This window comes from Pan paniscus, chromosome 19 (genome assembly GCF_029289425.2).
Source record: "Pan paniscus chromosome 19, NHGRI_mPanPan1-v2.0_pri, whole genome shotgun sequence".
Lineage (NCBI taxonomy): Eukaryota > Metazoa > Chordata > Mammalia > Primates > Hominidae > Pan > Pan paniscus.
Window position 1 is genome coordinate 7,667,664 of NC_073268.2, and position 19,727 is coordinate 7,687,390.

Genomic DNA, 19,727 nt, shown 5'->3' on the forward strand with positions numbered 1-19,727 from the left:
GTAGACCCAGCCAAGAGGAAGAGGTGGGCCTGGAGAAGCCCCCATGAGGCAGAGGTTGAGCCTGTAGACGCTAACAGGAGGCAGGAGCTGGGCCTGGAGAGGTCAACTTGAGGAGATTTTGGGCCTTCATAGGCCACCAGAAGGCAGCAGTTGGGACTAGAGAGTCTGACTTGAGTAAGTTTTGGGCCCGGAGATGACGTCCTGGGACAGGAGTTGGGCCTGGAGAGGTCACCGTGAGGCATAAGCTGGATGTAGAGAGGCCAGTGTGAGGCAAGACCTGGGCCTGTCGAGGCTGCTGGGAGACAGGCAGGAATCTGGCCAGGGAAGGTTGCCATGAGACAAAAGTTGGGCCTGGAAAGGCCCTTGTGAAGCATGAGCTTGGCCTAAAGAGGCCACTGGGTGGTAGGAGCTGGGTGTGTAGAAGCTGCTGAAAGGTTGGGAGCTTGGCTTGGGGGGTCCACAGTGAGGCAGATGCTGGGCGTGAAGAATCTGCTGTGAGGCAGATGTTGGGACTGTAGAGGCCGACGGGAGGCAGAGGCTGGGCCTGGAGGGGCCACCAAGATGCAGGAGCTGGGCCTGGAGAGGCTGCAAAGAAGCATGAGCTGGACCTGGTGAGGTCGACTTGACAAAGTTCAGGGCCTGGAGAGAAGGCTGGGAGGCAGGAGCTGGGTCTAAAGAGGCCGTTGTAACGATGGAGCTGTGCCTGTGGAGGCTGTTGTGAGGCAGTAGCCTCATCTGCGGAGACTGCCGTGACGTAGGGTATGGGCCTAAATAGGCCATTGTGAGTCATGAGCTTGGTCTGTAGAGGCTGACTGGAGAAAGTTCTGGGCCTGGAGAGGCTGCCGGGAGGTAGGAGCTGGGCCAAAACATGTAAGCACATTTGCATTTATTAGGCACTTTATTTCCATTATTACACTGTAATATATAATAAAATAATTATAGAACTCACCATAATGTAGAATCAGTGGGCGTGTTAAGCTTGTTTTCCTGCAACTGGATGGTCCCACCTGAGTGTGATGGGAGAAAGTGACAGATCAATAGGTATTAGATTCTCATAAGGACAGTGCAACCTAGATCCCTCACATGCACGGTTCACAACAGGGTGCGTTCTCCTATGAGAATCTAATGCTGCTGCTCATCTGAGAAGGTGGAGCTCAGGCGGGAATGTGAGCAAAGGGGAGTGGCTGTAAATACAGACGAAGCTTCCCTCACTCCCTCACTCAACACCGCTCACCTCCTGCTGTGTGGCTCCTTGCGGCTCCATGGCTCAGGAGTTGGGGACCCCTGCTCACGTGCATCCAAAACGACCCTTCCCAAACCAGTCTTCACAGTGGTCAAGGGCAGCAACCACTTAGCTCCCAAGGCATGTGCCTCAGCTGGCATTTCGTCACAATCAACAGTAAGTGGTAGCTTGAGTCACTGTGAGGTCACCTACTGGAAATCACCAGCATCCCATTTCCCACTGGCAAAGAGCTCAGCACTGCCCCCTGGGAAACCAAACCTATGCCCAAATCCCATCTCTGTGTGTTTATCTCCTGGGACCCTTCCTAACATATTAGTCAGAGTCCAATCAGGAAGCATAAACCACTCAAAATTTTAAAGTGGTAAAATTTAATACAGAGAATTATTCATTATAACAGGTGAACAGCATAATGAGAGACTGGCTAGCACAAAGTAAAGAGAACTCTAGAGAATATGGGACTAGCCCAGGCCAGGCATGGTGGCTCATGCCTGAAATTCCAGCAATTTGAGAAGCTAATGCAGGAGGATTGCTTAAGGCCAGGAGCTAGAGACTGGTCTGGACAACACAGTGAGACCCTATCTCTATCCAAAAGAAGAAAAAAGTTAGCTGGGGCTGGTGGTGCACACTTGTAGTCCCAGCTACTCGGAATGCTGAAGTTTGAGCCTGGGAGGTCAAGGCTGCAGTGAGGCATGATTATGCCACTACAGTCCAGCCTGGTGACAGAGCAAGACCCTGTCTCAAAGAACAAAACAACAACAACCATTTACAGACAGAAAAGAAATAGAGCCAATAAGCTGAGGAAAGATGTTGAAATGTGACAAGTAAAGTAACATGAGGTCTTTTGTCTATTTAAAATAATCAAACAAAAAATGGCTTACTAAATTATAATACCCTGTGCTGGCAAAGGTGCAGTGAAATGGGCACTTTCTTATACTATGAGGGGTGTTTAAATTGTGTATAAGCCTTCCCGGGTAAAGCCTGTCAATTTTTTAAAATAATGGAGACAGGGTCTCACCATACTGCCATACTGCCTCCTCCAACTCTTGGCCTCAAGCAATCCTCCTCTCTCAGCCTCCCAAAGTGCTAAGATTATAGCTGGGAGGCACCCAAAACCCTGTCAATTTACATCAAGGGTAATGAGAATGTTCATTCACCATGACTCACAGTAATCTTACTTCTGGGGAGACAATTCAATCTAAACAAAAGGTCATCTGTACACACACAGTAAAAATCTGGGAGTAACTGAAGACAGAGTTGGTAAGTGAAATAAGAAACAGTTATAAGAAATTAAACTATGCTATCAATAGGCACCTGGTATAAAAGGTCAGTGGATGTTAGCTGCTACTTTTTTGTTGTTTTGAGACAGGGTCTCACTCTGTCACCCAGGCTGGAGTGCAGAGGCCTGATTATGACTCACTGCAGTCTCAGCCTCCCTGGGCTCAAGTGATCCTCCCACCTCAGCCTCCCAAGTAGCTGGGACTACAGGAACATGCCACCACACTAGGCTAATTCATGTATTTTTCTGTAGGGATGGTGACTCCCCCTTTGTTTCCAAGGCCTATCGCAAACTCTTGGCCTCAAGCCATCCTCCTGCCTCAGCCTCCCAAAGTGTTGCGATTACCAGTGTGAGCCACCACACCTGGCCAGCTGCTACTTTTATCAATATTATTATTATTCCACTCAATTAAAAATGATTATTTTCAAGGCTATGCAACAGTATGTATCCTACAGCATAATTGTAAAAACATATACAGTCGTCGTCCCTCAGTATACAGAATCAGTTCCAGCCCCCCATCTCTGCATATACCAAAATCCATGCTTACTCACGTTTCGCTGTCACCCCTCTGGAATCCACGTATACGAAAATTCCAAATATTAGTTGGGCATACTGGCAAGCACCTGTAGTCTCAGCCACGTGGGAGGCTGAGGTGGGAGGATCACTTCAGCCTGGAAGGTTGAGGCTGCAGTCAGCTGTGATAGCGCTACTACACTCCAGCCTTGGACAACAGAGGGGACCCTGTCTCAGAAAAAAAAAACAGAACAAAACAGGTTAGAAATTGTAATCTAACCCTAACCCTAACCCTACACTAACCCTTACCCCAACCATAACCCCTAACCCTAACCCCTAACTCCTAACCTCTACCCTAACCCCAACCCCTAACCCCTAACCCAAACCCCAAACTCTAACCCTAAACCTAACCCCAAACCCCATCAAACCGAACGCGAACCCTACCCCTAACCACTAACACTAACCCTAACCCTAACCCTAGCCCTAACCCTAATCCCTAACCCTAACCCCTAACTCTAACCCCTAACCCCTAACCCTAACCCCTAACCCCGAACCCAAACCCCTAACCCCTAACCCTAAACCCTAATCCTAACACTTACCCTTACCCTAACCCTACCCTAAACCTAACCCTTACCCCTAACCCTAAACCCTAATCCTAACCCTTACCCTTACCCTAAACCTACCCTAACCCTAACCCCAAACCCAACCCCAAACCCCCAACCTCAAACCCTAACACCAACACCAACCCCAACCCTAACCGCAAACCCCAACCCCAACCCCGAAACCAAACACTAACCCTAACCCCTAACCCTAACCCAACCCTAACCCTAACCTTAACCCTAACCAAACCCTAACCCTAACCCTAAAACCCAAACCCTAACCCTAACCCTGACCCTGACCCCGACCCCAACCCCGACCCTAACCCTGACCCTAACCCTAGACCCCGACCCTAGACCCTGACCCTGACCCTAACCCTAACCCAACCCTAACCATAACCCTAACCCCTAACCCCTCACCCTGACCCTGACCCTGATCCTGACCCTACCCCTAACCCTGACCCTACCCCTAACGCTAACCCTACCCTAACCCTAACCCTGACCCTAACCCTAGACCCCGACCCTAGACCCTGACCCTAGACCCTGACCCTAGACCCTGACCCTGACCCTAACCCTAACCCAACCCTAACCCTAACCCCTAACCCCTAACCCTGACCCTGACCCTACCCCTAACCATGACCCTACACCTAACCCTAACCCTACCCTAACCCTAACCCTACCCTAACCCTAACCCAACCCTAACCCTAACCCCAACCCGAACCCGAACCCGAACCCTGACCCTACCCTGACCCTGACCCTGACCCGAACCCTCACCCTCACCCTAACCCTCACCCTAACCCGAGCCCGAACCCGAACCCTGACCCTACCCTGATCCTTACCCTGACCCTCACCCTGACCCTGACCCTAAACCTGACCCTGACCCTAACCCTCACCGTAACCTAACCCTGACCCTGACCCTAACCCTAACCTAACCCTGACCCTGACCCTAACCCTCACCCTAACCTAACCCTAACCCTGACCCTGACCCTAACTCTGACCCTGACCCTGACCCTAACCATGACCCTAACCCTGACCCTGACCCTAACCCTAACCCTATTGCCTTGGTTTTCTTCTAGGGTTTTTATGGTTTTGGGTTTTACATTTAAGTCTTTAACCCATCTTGACATAATTTTTGCATAAGGTGTGAGAAAGAGGTCTAGTTTCTGTTTTCTGCATACGGCTAGCCAGTTTTCCCAGCACCATTTATTAAATAGGGAATCCTTTCCCCATTGCTTGTTTTTGTCAGGTTTGTCAAATATCAGATGGTTGTAGATGTGTGGTGTTATTCCTGAGGCCTCTGTTCTGTTCCATTGTTCCATATTTCTGTTTTGGTACCAGTACCATGCTGTTTTGGTTACTGTAGCCTTGTAGTATAGTCTGAAGTCAGGTAGCGTGATGCCTCCAGCTTTGTTCTTTTGGCCTAGGGTAGTCTTGGCTATACGGGCTCTTTTTGTGGTTCTATATGAAATTTAAAGTAGTTTTTTCTAATTCTTTGAAGACAGTCACTGGAAGTTTGATGTGAATAGCACTTAATCTATAAATTAGTTTGGGCAGTATAGCCATTTTCACTATATTGATTCTTCCTATCCATGAGTATGAAATGGTTTTCCATTGTTTTGTGTCCTCTCTTATTTCCTTGAGCAGTGGTTTGTAGTTCTCCTTGAAGAGGTCCTTCACATCCCTTGTAAGTTGTATTCCTAGGTACTTCATTTTCTTTGTAGCAATTGTGAATGGGAGTTCACTCATGACTTGGCTCTCGTCTATTGTTGCTGTATATGAATGCTTGTCATTTTTGCACATCGATTTTGTATCCTGAGACTTTGCTGAAGTTGCTTATCAGCTTAAGGAGTTTTTGGGCTGAGACGATGGGGTTTTCTAAATATAAAATCATGTCATCTGCAAACAGAGATAATTTGACTTCCTCTCTTCCTATTTGAATATGCTTTATTTCTTTCTCTGATTGCCCTTGCCAGAACTTCCAGTACTATGTTAAATAGGAGTGGTGAGAGAAGGCATCCTCGTCTTGTGCCAGTTTTCAAAGGGAATGCTTCCAGCTTTTGTCCATTCACTATGATATTGGCTGTGGATTTGTCATAAATAGTTCTTATTATTTTGAGATACGTTCCATCAATATCTAGTTTATGGAGAGTTTTTAGCATGAAGGGATGTTGAATAATGTTGAGTAACTGAACACCAACATGGCTTCATCTCCAACAGTGAAATTGCTCATATGAAGGTCACCAGTAAGCTCAAAAGGTCCCATCTGCCTTCATTATTTGACCTCTCGGCAACTTTTAAAGTATCAGATCATGCTCTATGATCAAGACATTTTCCTTTCTCACTTCTTGATGACACCACATAAAACTAGTTTTCCTCCTTCTTCACAAACAAACTTTTTGGGTTTCTTTTTTTGTTTGAGACGGTCTCACCCTGTCACCCAGAAAATACATCCAAAATGATAGACTTGAATAGGAATAGTAATTAAAAGTCCAAGACTTCAGATCTGTCGGTAGACTCAAGCCTGGCATAGGTCACTTGCTAGCTGGGAGTCTAGGCAAGATATTTTATCTTTCTAATTCTGTTTCCTCATGAGCAAAATGTGGGCACTATAGTTATCAGTTGGTAAGGATTAAATGAGCTGGTACGGTCATAGCTTAGTCACATCACACAGTTCTCAGAATATTTTATTTTAGTTTAATGAATACGGGTCCTTAGTGTACAAAGATAAATTTCTAGAATCAATAAATTTTCTAACTACAACTTCTCACCATCATATAGAGTTTTTAACCTCCATGAGGAATATGAGTTCAACATCTCTAACTCTTAATATAAAATATTGAACTGATGATATGGTTTGACTCTGTTTCCCAACCCAAATCTCATATAGAATTTTAATCCCCACCCTAACCCTAACAGTCATAACCCTATGCTATCTCTAACCTAACTGAAAATGATTAGAGCCTAACAGTTGACTGAATAAATGATGATTGATCCTAAAGGAATTAAGTAAATAATTCATTAGAGAATTATTAAAGAATTAAGAATTAATATTCCACAAATACTCGCTGTGTCTCAATGGTGCTCCTTGATGCTCCTAGGCTTTGGTTAACCACCCCCGCTTAACCTTTGCAACCACCCCATGGAAGGTCCTAGCACCATCTCCATTTTACAGGTGAGAGGTTTGAGAACCTGCCTAGGGTCACACACCTGGGCAGTATCAGGCCTAAATATGAGCAGGCACAGGTGGTCTCAGAAGAGACGCTGATGTCATAACAGTACAAGGAAAAGAAGGAGCAGCAGTGAGCACGGTGTGATGGCCAAACATGCCACGGGCTGACCCCACGTGGATCCAGCCCCACAGCTGGCCAGGATACACTTTTCCTGTCCTTACATGAAATTTTCACTTCATCATAGGAAGAGCACAGAGCGCAGGGAGAGTGTTCAAACAGCACTGGTACGTACTAGGAACTAAAGACATTGGCTATCACTGACTCACTGAAAAGCAATCAGACAAAATACTAGCAATAAACCACAGGGACAGCGGGCTTTCTCTTTAGGTGTCAGGCCTGCATGTGTTTCCTTCGAAGTCTGTCCCCTCATTCTGCAAAACAGACATGAACTCAGGTGATGAGTCAGGGTGCAGGAGCAGTGTGGGGTCAGAGGAAGCCCTCGACCCCAGTCCCTGACGTGGGCTCCTTGCTGGTGGCTTCCCCGTCCCTGGGGTCTGACCTTGTCCCCGTGTCGGGGCCCTGGCACCGGCACACCCACTCCACGCTCCAGTCTCCATCTGAGGAGGGAGAGGAACTGATCACGAGCTGGTCCCATGGCCATGGGATGATAGTACCTGGCAGCCAGTGGCTCTGAAACTGTCTCTGCTCCAGGAAAGTCCGAGGCTAAGGCCAGCGGCTCCCACGGTCCTTGGATTGTCTCTGGGGATTGTGGAGGCCCCTTTTCCTCACGTCCCTCTGCAAGCGATGAGATGGGAGGGGAGGCTTAGTGAGACTCCGTCCGGGTGCCAGTCTCCTTCCCAGCAAGCAAGAGCAGCCCTGCTGGCTGCAAAAGGCTGTTGCCACGGGGCCATCCAAATATTCTTGCTTTCTTGGCAGGTCTTTGGTCTGAACCAACAATCCATTACTACTAATCCAAGACACCCCAAATCCTGGTGCTTGGTTCACCTCTCAAATATACTCACTGAACCCTCCTCTTGCCACACGACGCCCTCGTCTCCAGCTCAGCTTCTGGCCCTGCCACACAGTGACCTCGGATTGCAAATGAGCAGCCACAGCTCCGCCTTCCAGCCAGGCTGGAGGTTTTGTTGTTTGGGGGTCGGGGGACTTGTCCTTCAGATAAGCTTGACAGCTGAGCAGGTGTGCAACCGGTTTGCCAGTCGCTGGTGGCGCCAAACACCCTTTTCCCGGGGCATGGAGCCCAGCTTCCATTCCTTGAGCACGGGAGTGCGCAGAGGCGGCTCTGACAGCTCATTCCACCGAGAGAGGGAGCGGGAGCCCAGCCGAGCCCCTGTGCGCACAGCAGGGATGGCACTCGGTGCACGGTGCCCTGGAGTCCGCAGCGAGTGCTCGGGGAGGCAGAGAGCGCTCGGCGTGGGCGGCACCCGCAGGCGCTGCCTCCCCAGGCTGCCCCCATCCCCAGGCCCGCGCGGTGCCGGCGGGGCCATTTGCGCAGCCGCCCGCACACGACCCCTTGCTCCACCCGGACAAAGCGCCCAGGGCCATCCTGAGTCCCTGCAGGGTCAGGGCCTGCGGAATCGCGCGGCCTTTGCCCCACAAAACCACTGTGTGGCGGAAGAGCGCTTCGGCCGCTTTGCCTCGAAACTGGGCCCGCACATCTGAGCCTGCGTTTCCGTTTCCCCGAGAGACCCCGGACTCCCTCCCCCAAGGACAGGAACGCAACGCACTGGCAGAGCTCGCTGATTGGATGGGGGAGAGAAGTGGGCGGAGTGAGCACTAGGAGATCCTGTCATTGGATAAGAAAGAGAAGTGGGCAGGGTGGGCACTGGTAGAGTCTCTACTGGTTGGATAGGAGCGAGAAGCGGGCGGGGCTAGCACTGAGATCCTGCAATTGGACGGGCATGAAGTAGGTGGGGCGAGCACTGAGCAGACCCTGACAATTGGACAAGAGAAGTGGGCGGAGTAAGCATTGGTAGAGCCTGCTGATTGGGCAAGAGACAGGAGTGGTCGGAGCAAGGACTGCAGAGAAGGCTGCTATTGGATGTTAGGGAGAAGAGGGCAGAACAAGAAGGTGGCGAGCTCGGCAGATTGGACAGGAGAGATAAGCAGGAGGAGCAAGCAATGAATGGAGCCAGCGGTGAAAAGAGCCCTGATAATTAGACAGGGGAGAGCAGTGGAACCAGAATTCGGGTTACGGTCACGGTGACAGCCAGAAAGGAAATTCCAGCACGGATGCCAACCGCACCAACCCAAAACTATGACCCGAGTCCTAACCCACCCTAACCCGGCCAAAACCGAACACCAAACCCTGACTAAATGCGAAACGCTGACCCGGACCTGGACCCTGACCCTGACCCTGAAGGGGGACATAGAGGAAAGAGATTGAGAGGTTTGCACATTCAGTGACATACATTTTCTTCGTTAGTCGATGTTAGAAAGCAAAGGCTTTTATCTCGAGAAATTTCTGACCTAAAGAATGATGTACAATAAACTGTATTCAACCATTGATCAACATTTTCTAACAAGGTGGAATGAAAATATAAAGTGTGGGGATTGCTACTAGTCCTAATACACTAATCTGTGGTTAGGAAGGTTTATTTTTTTCCCTCCAAACCTAAGCAGTACATGTCTTAAATTACCTTCTAAAATGTACGACTCTTGGAGCCTCAGACGGGCTGGCGTTAGTCAATACTCCACGGCTGTTTGTTGGATGAGTGGACAACAGCATGGCCGACAGGTCCTGGTGCAAAATGTCTTGGGCTGCCTCAGTTTGAATCCTGCTTCTGCCATCGACCAGCCGTGTGATTCTGTAAAAGTATTTTAACCTCTCTGGGCCTTAGTTTCCCCATCTGTAACTTGAGGGCCTACCTCAAATGGGTTCCCGGTGAAGAGTAACAAGACTATATCCGGAGTAGGTTTCAGTTGCCTTTTCCTCCGTCTTTCCACCCTCCCCTCCTACCCTTCCAAATCTTTTTTTTTTTTTTTTTTTTTTGACAGGGTCTCCCTCTGTTGCCCAGGCTGGAGTGCAGTGGCGTGATCTCGGCTCACTGCAATCCCCACTTTCCAGGCTCAAGCGATCCTCCTCCTCCTACCTCAGCCTCCTGAATACCTGGGGCTACAGGTGTGTGCCACCACGCTAGGCTAATTGTGATTGTGTGTGTTTAGAGGCATGGTTTATCCATGTTGACCAGGCTGGTCTCGAACTCCAGGCCTCAAGCAATTCTCCCACCTCGACCTCCAAAAGTGCTAGGACTTACAGGCGTGAGCCACCACCCCCACCCCCTTCAAATCTATTAAAAGGTGAGAGTCTCGCCAAGGCAATGAGATCGCAATATGACGTTTCCATTTACTTTGGATTATATGTCATTATAAATATTAACAAATAAGACTTAAAAAGGACACCTTCGGGTAGGTCAGACCAAAATACAAAACTTGTCTGTGGGACTGCAGTTTGAGGACAGTGTCTGCAACATTGTCTGCAGCCGTCACATGGCAGCAAAACGGGGTTAAGCAGTGCACGAGAGTCTGCGTCGACGACAGCCAGAGTCCATGCATCGGGAGGTTCACTCGGTTTGCGAAGGAACAACGGGCACGGCATGCACGGCCCGGGCTCGGCGGGCGGACGGGCCGGGGCGCAGTTCCCCGCGCTCGCCACTAGAGGTCAGGAGGTGACCGCTTCGGGGCTGGAAGACGGGCCCGTCGGGGATTGGCGCAGGCGGCGGGCGGGGCGGCGGGCGGGGCGGGGCTGGAGGCAGCGCCTGGTTACTGACACCTGGAATGACTTTTTTTTTTTTTTTGGCATCAGATTTCCTGTCTTTGTGGGGATGATGGACCCGAGTAAAGATGCCCATTCGGGGTCAAAGGCAGAGCCGCTTCTGCAGCTTCTCAAAGTGTTTTTTGTTTTTTTTTTTTCTGAGACGGAGTCTTGCTCTGTCGCCCAGGCTGGAGTGCAGTGGCGCGATCTTGGCTCACTGCAGCCTTCACCTCCCGGGTTCAAGCGATTCTCGTGCCTCAGCCTCCCCGAGTAGCTGGGACTACAGGCGTGCGCCACCACGCCCGGCTAATTTTTGTATTTTTAGTAGAGATGGGGTTTCGCCCTGTTGGCCAGGTGGGTTTCGAATTCCTGACCTCAGGTGATCCGCCAGCCTCGGCCTCCCAAAATGCTGCAATTACAGGCGTGAGCCATCGTGCCTCAAAACGCTTTAACAGAAAGACAATCTGCACGGGATCTAAAAGGGTGCTGAGATCCTAGGAAAGGAAGGTTTCCAAACTTCCTGGGGAGTTCCTGCCCGAGTGCCCGTGCTGCCCCTGGGCTGGCTGGCCAGTAAGCCTGCCTCCCAGCCTGACTGTCCCCATCTTTCGGTCCCAGCCCCATTTGCACAGCCTGGGCAGTAGAGAGCCCTGGACTGGGGGGCTGGAGTTCTGGGTTCTTGTCCCAGCTGTGCCCCTTCAGGCCCCTTATTCCCCATGTGCCTAATAAGGAAGTCATAGTAGGTGGGGGGTACAGCCTCTTCTCGCTTTGCCATTCACTTCTGTGTCTTCAGAGAGGCTGTCAAATCTCCTCTCTGAATGAGACCCCCAAAAAAGCAAAGCTAAGAAGATACCCAGAGCTTAACTAGACACCAGGCCTTTTAGAAATAGACCACCTCTTACCTTAGGCCCCCAGAGGGTGCCCATTCTGTGTGGAGAAAAGAGGAGCCCTTGCCTCAGCCCCCAGAGGCTAGGGTGGGGTGGCTGAGTTTTGGGGCCAGGTTAGACACCTCTGGGGAAGCCTGAAGTAGCACGGATGGTTTCAAAGCCAGCGGATGAGGTGGCAGGACAGTGACAAGACCCCAGGTCTCCATCATGCACCTGAGCTTACTGAGCCTTCACCTGGTGTCTCTGCTGAGTCTCCGACAGACCAAGAGGGAAGGGACTGGGGGTACCGACCCCCAGAGAGAGAAAGTGGCAGTCAGAGGACCTGGGTTTGAGTCCTGGTTCACCCCTTCCTGGCTGTGTGGCCTTGGCAAACTACTCAGACTCTGGGAACCTGTTTCACCTGCAAGATGGGGATGAGAATCAAACCCACCTTGCAGGGCTGTGAACATGCGTTCAGACCAGTGCATGCAAAAACCTTCACATAAAAACCTTTCCTAAAGGTGGGGAGACAAGTCTCCAGGAGCAGCAGGTGGCCAGGGACTGTGTGGGGGCTGGGGTCCTGTTTTCCCCGCAACCTGGGAAAGGCCTGATGGGCACTTGGTAGGATTCAAATCATAACCCTGGACCTCAGGTGGTGGTGTGCTTTGTGTCTGCAGTGGAAGGTCCCACCGTCGTGCCTGTGAGTCCCTCTATCGGTATTGAAGGGGTGGGCAGCAGGCGGGGGAGCTCCAGGCTGGCAGCTAGCAGGACCTCTCTGGTGTGAGCTCAGCACGCCAATTCCCCTGAAGCGTGGTGTCCAGCACTCTGGGCTGGGGGCTGTGGATCCTGGTTCCAGCTGTGTGGGGGCTGGAAGGCCCTGGGCAGGTCACCTGACCTCTCTGGGCCTGTTTCCATCACACACTGATGGGCTGAGCACACTGGGACTCTGGCTATGCAACTCCTTGGCTCTGCATTTGTTCACCCAGCGTTCCTGAGGGGCCCTTGGTAGGCAGAGAAAGTTTGTGGGCTTCAGGCATGGGCCCCAAGATTCAGATACTCTCAAGCCTCCTGGGGAGTCTCACTCAGGGGATCAGACAGGCCCACCAGCCAGGGTGATTCTTGCTCAGCTCCTGGAGGGTGGAGCTGGCCCCACAGGCCTCCCCAGAGACAAGGCCCTGGACGGCCACTGATTACTCCCAAAAGGGACATCTGTGGCGGTAGTGGGACCAAGATGCCACGAGCAAGCACCGGGAGGCCCCCAGTGTGAGCCATGGAGTGGAGGGGAGGGGAAAGGGCAGAGTCAGGACGTGTAGAAATGCTTGCTTTTTTTCCAAGCACAAGGGACCCTTTTCTCCACCGCAGCTGACCTGATGCTTATGCCGGGAAGGAGGAGGGGCGGGCTCTGTCCTTGAGGTCCCTCAGGAGTAGAAAGAGATCAGAGTGGGAGACTTGGGTCTGAGGTCTGAACTTGAGCCTACACCAGTTTCTCCATGGTGTTTCCATCACGTCCCCCACCTCCTGCCTCGAGCCTCACACCTTCCTAACAAACCCTCCCCTGGAGAGGAGACCCCGGGTCCACAGCACCCCGGCCCCATTGGCTTTCTCTCTCCAGGCCGTTTTAGACCACTCCCACTGCCTGGACTGCTTTTAGAAGCCCCCACTCACCCTCCAAGGCCTTACGGAAGCACCGCCTCCTCCAGGAAGCCTTCCCTGACCTCCCGGCAGAGTCAGCAGAGCCCACGGTACTTGCAGACTGGCCAAGCTGGTCTTGGTATTTCTCACCCCAGTTGGAATGGTTTGTTCCCAGCTTCCTGACTAGATGGGAACTCCCTGAGGGCAGGCCCTGTGTCTCATTCACCCCCAGGGCTTGTGGAATCATTGAGTGAAGCATGTGCCAATTTACCCATCATCAGGAGCCTCCGGGAACTCTGGCAGACTTTCGGCCGGCAGGCCCGCTTCTTCCATCTGTCCAGCAGCGAAGGAGATGAGGGATGCAGTCAGGCTTTCTTGGGCTGGAGCAGCCAGTCTTCGAGGTCCCATCCTCCACCTGTCTGTCTGCTCATCACCTCCCTCCTCTGTTCCTACTGTCCGCCAAGGCGCCCCCACACTCCTGTCCTCTCAGCCGGGGCTGGCCTCTAGAAGGGTCTTTGCTCCCAGATGGGCATGTCCCCTTCCCCTGGGCAGGTGCTGAGGTCTCTTTCCACCACCAGCCTCTTGGGCCCCAGAGGGCTGAGAGCCCCCCACCCCAGCTCCTTTCCCTCCCCATCCCAGAGTGGCTGAGCCCTCCACATCCTCCGAGCGGGGACTGCAGTGGCTCTGTGTCCAAGCAGGGGTTCTGGATCTCCCCCAGTGTGGGGGCCACAGGCCTTGGTGGCTGCTGGGGAAGCCCGGGGCCGGCCGTGCTGGGCGCAGGTGGCGGCAGGGGTAGCAGTGGCGGGTGGGCGTCAGTCGCTGAGCACGGCCCCTGGGAGCTCGCTGGTGAGCGTGTGCCAGCGCTCGATGCGCTTGTCCTTGTTCTTCAGGCAGTCAAACCAGTGCTTCAGGCGCTCCCCCTTGGCGTGGATGCCCAGAACCACACCACCTGCAGGAGGACAGGAGGGGCAGCTGGGGCACAGGGACCCCCAACTCCCAGGCGTGGGGCCCATGCCCCCTCCCAGGTTCTGTGCTCGAAGGCCAGCCTCTCCCACTGCCCGCTGGGTTCTGAGCATGAACAGGACCTGACCTCCATGCCACACTCTGGCCCCGTCAGGGCCCAGCCATCCTGTCTCTCTTCCACCAGGGCAGGGATAGGGGCAGGGTGCAGAGGCAGCATCAGGGGTCAAGGAATGGGGGCCTGAAGAGGGGAGAAAGGGCCGGGCAGCCCCACTATGCGCAGCCACCAGACCCACTGGGAATTTGGGGCCTCTAGGGCTCAGAGTCCAGCCCGAGGCACTGCCCATCATTGTCTCTTGTCTGTGCTCCACCACAGAGTGCTGTGTGACCCTCCCAGAACTCCTTCCGTCTCTGGGCCTGTCTCTTCCTGGGGCACAAGGGTCAGGATGGAGAAGGTCTGACCTAGGGGCAGGTGGTCCGTGGCTCCAGCTTTCCCCATGGACCAGGAAAGACGGGCTGTGGCCTGATCCAGACGGTGTTCCCACTATGCCCCCTTACCAATGAAATCGTTGGATTTTCCAATGTCGTAATCCCAAACGGTGACCTCCAGGGACTTCTTGGCCAGGTCCCCATGCTTGATCTCGTAACAGAACTCCTGCTGGCAAGAAGGGAGTGTTAGGGCTGATGCCACGAGGCCTGGGCCTCGGCCGGGGGCCAGGAGGGGTATGAGGTGTAGGGAAAGAGGAGGGACAGGGGTGATCAGTGCTCAGAGTGGATGATGGGTGGATGCTCACATGTCTCGCCCACTTCCCCCTGAGCTCCACTGGGGTCTTCAGGGACCCTGTCCCCTCGCCCGCTTGCTCCTTGTCCCTGAGCCTGCTCTCCCCACACCCCGGGAGCCTCCTGACTGCAGAGGCACTGCACGCCCCACAGTCCTTGTCATCCTGGGCCTCTCTGGGGCCTGGCTTTGCTGACCCCTCCCTTCTCTGTGGGACCCTCCCTTCCATCCGGGGTTCCCCTCACTCTCTGGAAGCATCTTCTCGACCTCCCCTGCCTGCCTCTGGATCACTGGTGTGGCGTGGGCTCTACCCAAGGCCCCTCTGCTCTTCTTTCCTTCTTGTTCCTTGGGGGGAATCCGCATTTCCAGCCGTACTCGCCACCTTGGGCGGAAGACTTCCTGGGGCCCCAGGGTGTCTTGAGTCCCCCTGCCCCACACAGTTTCTCCCCATCTTCCTCACCCCCTCTTTGCCCTGTTGCCTCCATGAGGAACCCAGGACTCCCCTCAACACTTCCCTCCCCCCAGCCCTACATCCGACAAGTCCTGCCAAGAGCTTTCCAGGGGTCCCCCAGCTCCCCTGTGTCTGTGGCTTGGTGCGGCCCCTCCCCACCGTCTCTGACCACCCTCCCCATCCCACCATGACCTTTTGAAAACCCAGCCACACCCCCACTGCTGTGGGGCAGAGGAATGGCCTTCATGAAGCTTCACCAGCCCCTCATACCTCATTAAACTCCGGGTTCAGGGTTTTTTTCTTCACCGCTGTCTTATGTTTGGATTTCTTGTCCACATCTGGCCTCAGGTATCTGGAATTACATCCAACAGACAGGCAGAGGATGGGGACATGCTATGGGGTATAGATCAAGCCAGCAGGTATTCAAAGAGCTTTCTGTCCCTGGAGAGAGATTCCTGGGCCCTTCTTTTGTCCTAATCATTGGATTTTCCCAACGCTATTTTGTGGCAAAGGCGAGACGTTGTTTTCGAGAAGCAAGTGGTCCCTTCATCCACCGCACTTCTGTTCACACACACATTCCTGAAGTTAACCCTGGGGGGCGCCCTCCATCCCCCTAGGAAAGGGGTTTTTCCTCATTTCTGGAAGTCTAATTTTCATAAAGCTCACATTTCCCACCAGAACAGAGTTTTTAGCAGAGTTGGTCTCTTGTTCAAACTTCTTTTTTTTTTTTTTTTCAGATGGCTGACTGCAACCTCCGCCTCCCGGGTTCAAGTGATTCTCCTGCCTCAGCCTCCAGAGTAGCTGGGACTACAGGCATGTGCCGCCATGCACAGGTAATTTTTGTATTTTCAGTAGAGACGGGGTTTCACCATGTTGGCCAGGCTGGTCTCTAGCTCCTGACCTCAGGTGATCCACCTGCCTCGGCCTCCCGGAGTGCTGGGATTACAGGTGTGAGCCACCACCCCCGGCCTCAAGCTTCTTTTATAAAATAGCAGATTTATTGAGATATAATTCACACACCATAAAATCCATCCTTCTGAAGCGTAAAACGCAGTAGCCTTTAGTAGACTCCCAGAGTTGTACAACCGTCACCACTACCTCCATTGGAGCTTTGAGGAAGGACAAGACCTTTTGTGCAGTCACAGGGAGGCCACCTAGATGTTCTTCCCTCCACAGCCACTAAGGCCTTAGACTCTGATGCAGAACAGCTGTCTTCCTCTGAGGCTCAGAGAGGGGGAGTGACTTGCCCAAGGTCAAACAGCCCGCAAGCACAAGCGTGGTGCTTGAAAGCCAGGCTCAGACTCCTTTCTCTATGACAGGGAGGTCATGTGCAGGCTGGAGGAGGGGACAAGAGGTCCCCAACTTCTTTGCAAAGCTTCTCACCCTGTTCCTGCATAGATAATTGCATGACAATTGCCTTGTCCCTGCTGAATGTGCTCTGGGGTCTCTGGGGTCTCACCCACGACCAACTCCCTGGGCCTGGCACCAGGGAGCTTAACAAACATCTGTCCAGCGAATACCTGCATCCCTAGAAGTGAAGGCACCGCCCAAAGACACGCCCATGTCCAGCTTAACCTGCATCCCTAGAAGTGAAGGCACCACCCAAAGACACGCCCATGTCCAGCTTATTCTGCCCAGTTCCTCTCCAGAAAGGCTGCATGGTTGACACACAGTGCCTGCGACAAAGCTGAATGCTATCATTTAAAAACTCCTTGCTGGTTTGAGAGGCAGAAAATGATATCTCATAGTTGCTTTACTTTGCATATTTTAAAATTGTGACTTTCATGGCATAGATAATACTGGTTTATTACAGAAGCACTAGAAAATGCATGTGGACAAAAGTTGGGATTAGGAGAGAGAAATGAAGACATATGTCCACACAAAAACCTGTTCATTGCAGCTTTCTACCATCACCAAAAATTGCAAACAACCACACGCCCTTCGACTGGGGAACTCATCAACAACAAACTTGTGGTTTACCCACACAATGCAAGACCACTTAGCAACAAAAAGGACCAAACTCCTGGTACATGCAACTGACAGATGAATCTCAAACACATTCCTCCCTGTGAAAGAAGCCAGACTCACAGGGCAACACACTATCTGACTGTTTCATGGGAAAGTCTGGAAACGGCAACACTATTGAGACAGAAAACAGGTGAGTGGTTGCCTGGGGCCAGGGAACTTTCTGGGGTCATATTCTCTATGATGATTCTGGTGGTGGAAACAAGACTGTACCAGCCTGGGTGATACAGCGAGACCCCATCTCTACCAAAAAATTAAAAATTAGCTGGGCATGGTGGTGCATGCCTGTAGTCCCAGCTATTCACAGTGCTGAGGTGGGAAGATGCTTGAGCCCAGGAGTTCAAGGCTGCAATGAGCTATGATTGCGCCACTGCACTTTGGCCTGGACAACAGAGCAAGACCCTGTCTCTAAAAAAAGAAAAGAAAAGAAAAACTCACTGGATATGAATGATACAGGTTGAGGATCCATTATCTGAAATGCTTGGACCAGATGTTTTGAATTTTGGATTTTTTCATATTTTGTAATCTTTGCAGTATATTTACCAGTTCAGCATCCCTAACTCAAAAATTCAAAAATCTGAAATCCCAAACGCGCCAATGAGCATTCCCTTTGAGCGTCATGTCGGTGCTTGGAATGTTTGGGGTTTTGGATTTACAGCTTTGGGACGCTCAACCTGTACCTCAATAAACCTGATTTAAAAAAAGTTTGGGGGGATTCCCCTAAGCCCGCCACCCGGAGACAGCAGATTTCCTTAGTTACTTACTATGCTCCTTGGCCATTTCTCTACGTATTGGTATTGTGTCTGCTGTGAACTGTCCTTGGCCTGTTTGGTGACGGGTGAGGAGCAGGGACAGAAGGGTCCTGCGTGCCCTGCCTTCACAAGCCCCTGGAAGGAAAGTTGTTTTGGGATCTCTGCACCCTCAGCCTGGACAACTTGTGCCCATCTGGTGACCCCTCACTCAGCCACCAGACTTCCACGACAGGCTCCAGCCTCGGCACCTTCAGCCATGGACAGTTCCGCCAGTGTTGCCCTCTGTTCTGCTGTTTTCTCTACCAGAAGTGCCCTTCCCTCCTCACCTGACCACTCTGGGGAGATCCCTCAGCACCCTCCCTGAGCACACCCTACTCTGGCACAAGCCCACCCTGCAAAGCCCCTGAGGCCCACCCTGTGGTGTCTCTCCCTCCCTTGCTGTCAGGACAGTGGTCCTGGCCACTGGGGCTCACGGAGCCGCCCTGTGCCGTGTACCTCTGAGCCCTCTGCACAGTGCCTTCTGCTTGCCTGTGGCTTTGAGAAGAAACCCCTTCTGGTTATACATAAGACAGCCAGAGAAGGGAGTTGCCCAGGGTGGCACAGCACGTTGCTGCCAGTTACTGCCATTTTCGCTGGCATGAAATGGAGATAACAACAGGAGCGACCGCACAGGCTGCTGAGCGCGTCACACGCAGCCATCGCGCAGCTCTGGGATATTACGTGTAACTCGACATGTCAGCGATTGTCACAGGCACTGCTACTCCTGGGGTTTTCCATCAAACCCTCAAGAGCTGGGCCTGGGGTCAACTTCCAGCCTGGGGAAACTGGGGCAAGTATCACCAGAGATGAGCTTTATAAAAATAATGGTGCTAGCTGGGCATGCTGGCTTGCACCTGTAATCCCAGCACTTTGGGAGGCCGAGCTAGGAGGATCGTTTGAGTCCAGCAGTTTGAGACCAGCCTGGCCAATAGGGCAAAACCCAGTCTCTACAAAAAATACAAAAAACAACTAGCCAGGCGTGGTGGTGCACACCTGTAGTCCCAGCTACTCAGGAGGCTGAGGGGGAAGGACTGCTTGAGCCCAGGAGTTTGAGGCTGCTGTGAGCTGTGATCGCATCACTGCATTCCAGCCCGGTGACAGAGTGAGTCACTGTCTCAAAAAAGAAAGGAAGAAATAAAGAAAACAAATAAAAATAATAGTGCAGACAAAAGGCCTTGACCCATCTAGCTTTGGCCCTCAGCATCAACCGCTAGATACGTCCCTCCCTTTCTTCTGGGGCACAGGTCACACTCTCTTCCAGGTCTAGGATGCAGCTGAGGGGTGCCCCTCTTACCATCTAATCTGTGCCCTTATTTCCTCTGCTTTAGTGAGGAAGAGGCCCCTGGTCCATGAAGGGGCCTTTCAGAGATGGGGACCCCTGAGGAGCCCTGAGCAGCAGCCCTCGTGTCTCACCCAGGGTGTCTGAAACAGATGTGGAGGTCTCAGGTGAGGCGTGGCTCAGATATAGGGAGTGGCCCACAGCTCGGCCTGTCTTTGAAAGGCCACATGACCTGGCCCACGGCTGGCAGGTGGGACCCAGCTGCAGGGGTCCAGCAGCACCCACAACAGCCACCTGTGGCAGGGAGGAGCTTGTGGTACAGTGGACAGGCCCTGCCCAGATGGCCCCCCGCCTGCCTGTGGAAGTTGACCAGACCAT

General features: G+C 52.4%; 2 protein-coding genes across 4 annotated transcripts in view; both read right to left on the reverse strand.

The window, feature by feature from the left end:
• Window positions 1–76: 76 nt before the first annotated feature.
• LOC103784932 (putative uncharacterized protein FLJ46235) lies at window positions 77–6,947 on the reverse strand. Of its 2 annotated transcripts, XM_055102186.3 has the most exons (4): window positions 6,836–6,947; window positions 3,071–3,260; window positions 950–1,007; window positions 77–856 (listed from the first exon to the last, which is right to left on the reverse strand). In XM_055102186.3, exon 4 carries the CDS (start codon window positions 778–780, stop codon window positions 229–231), a length of 552 nt encoding a protein of 183 aa, XP_054958161.2. In that variant the 5' UTR covers window positions 781–856; window positions 950–1,007; window positions 3,071–3,260; window positions 6,836–6,947; the 3' UTR covers window positions 77–228. The 2 variants fall into 2 exon arrangements, with proteins under 2 accessions (XP_054958161.2, XP_034797084.3); XM_034941193.4 differs by lacking the exon at window positions 950–1,007.
• A 3,195-nt stretch (window positions 6,948–10,142) lies between these two features.
• DOC2B (double C2 domain beta) overlaps window positions 10,143–19,727 on the reverse strand; it is a 38,488-nt gene continuing 28,903 nt past the window's right edge. Inside the window, exons 7-9 of one of the 2 annotated variants that reach the window (XM_034941188.4) lie at window positions 15,525–15,606; window positions 14,584–14,680; window positions 10,143–14,014 (exon numbers count right to left, since the gene is read on the reverse strand). In XM_034941188.4, the coding sequence (XP_034797079.1) occupies window positions 13,878–14,014; window positions 14,584–14,680; window positions 15,525–15,606 (316 nt within the window). In that variant the 3' untranslated portion in view covers window positions 10,143–13,877. The remainder of the gene's footprint in view (window positions 14,015–14,583; window positions 14,681–15,524; window positions 15,607–19,727) is intronic. The other variant, XM_003846023.7, reaches the window with a different exon arrangement.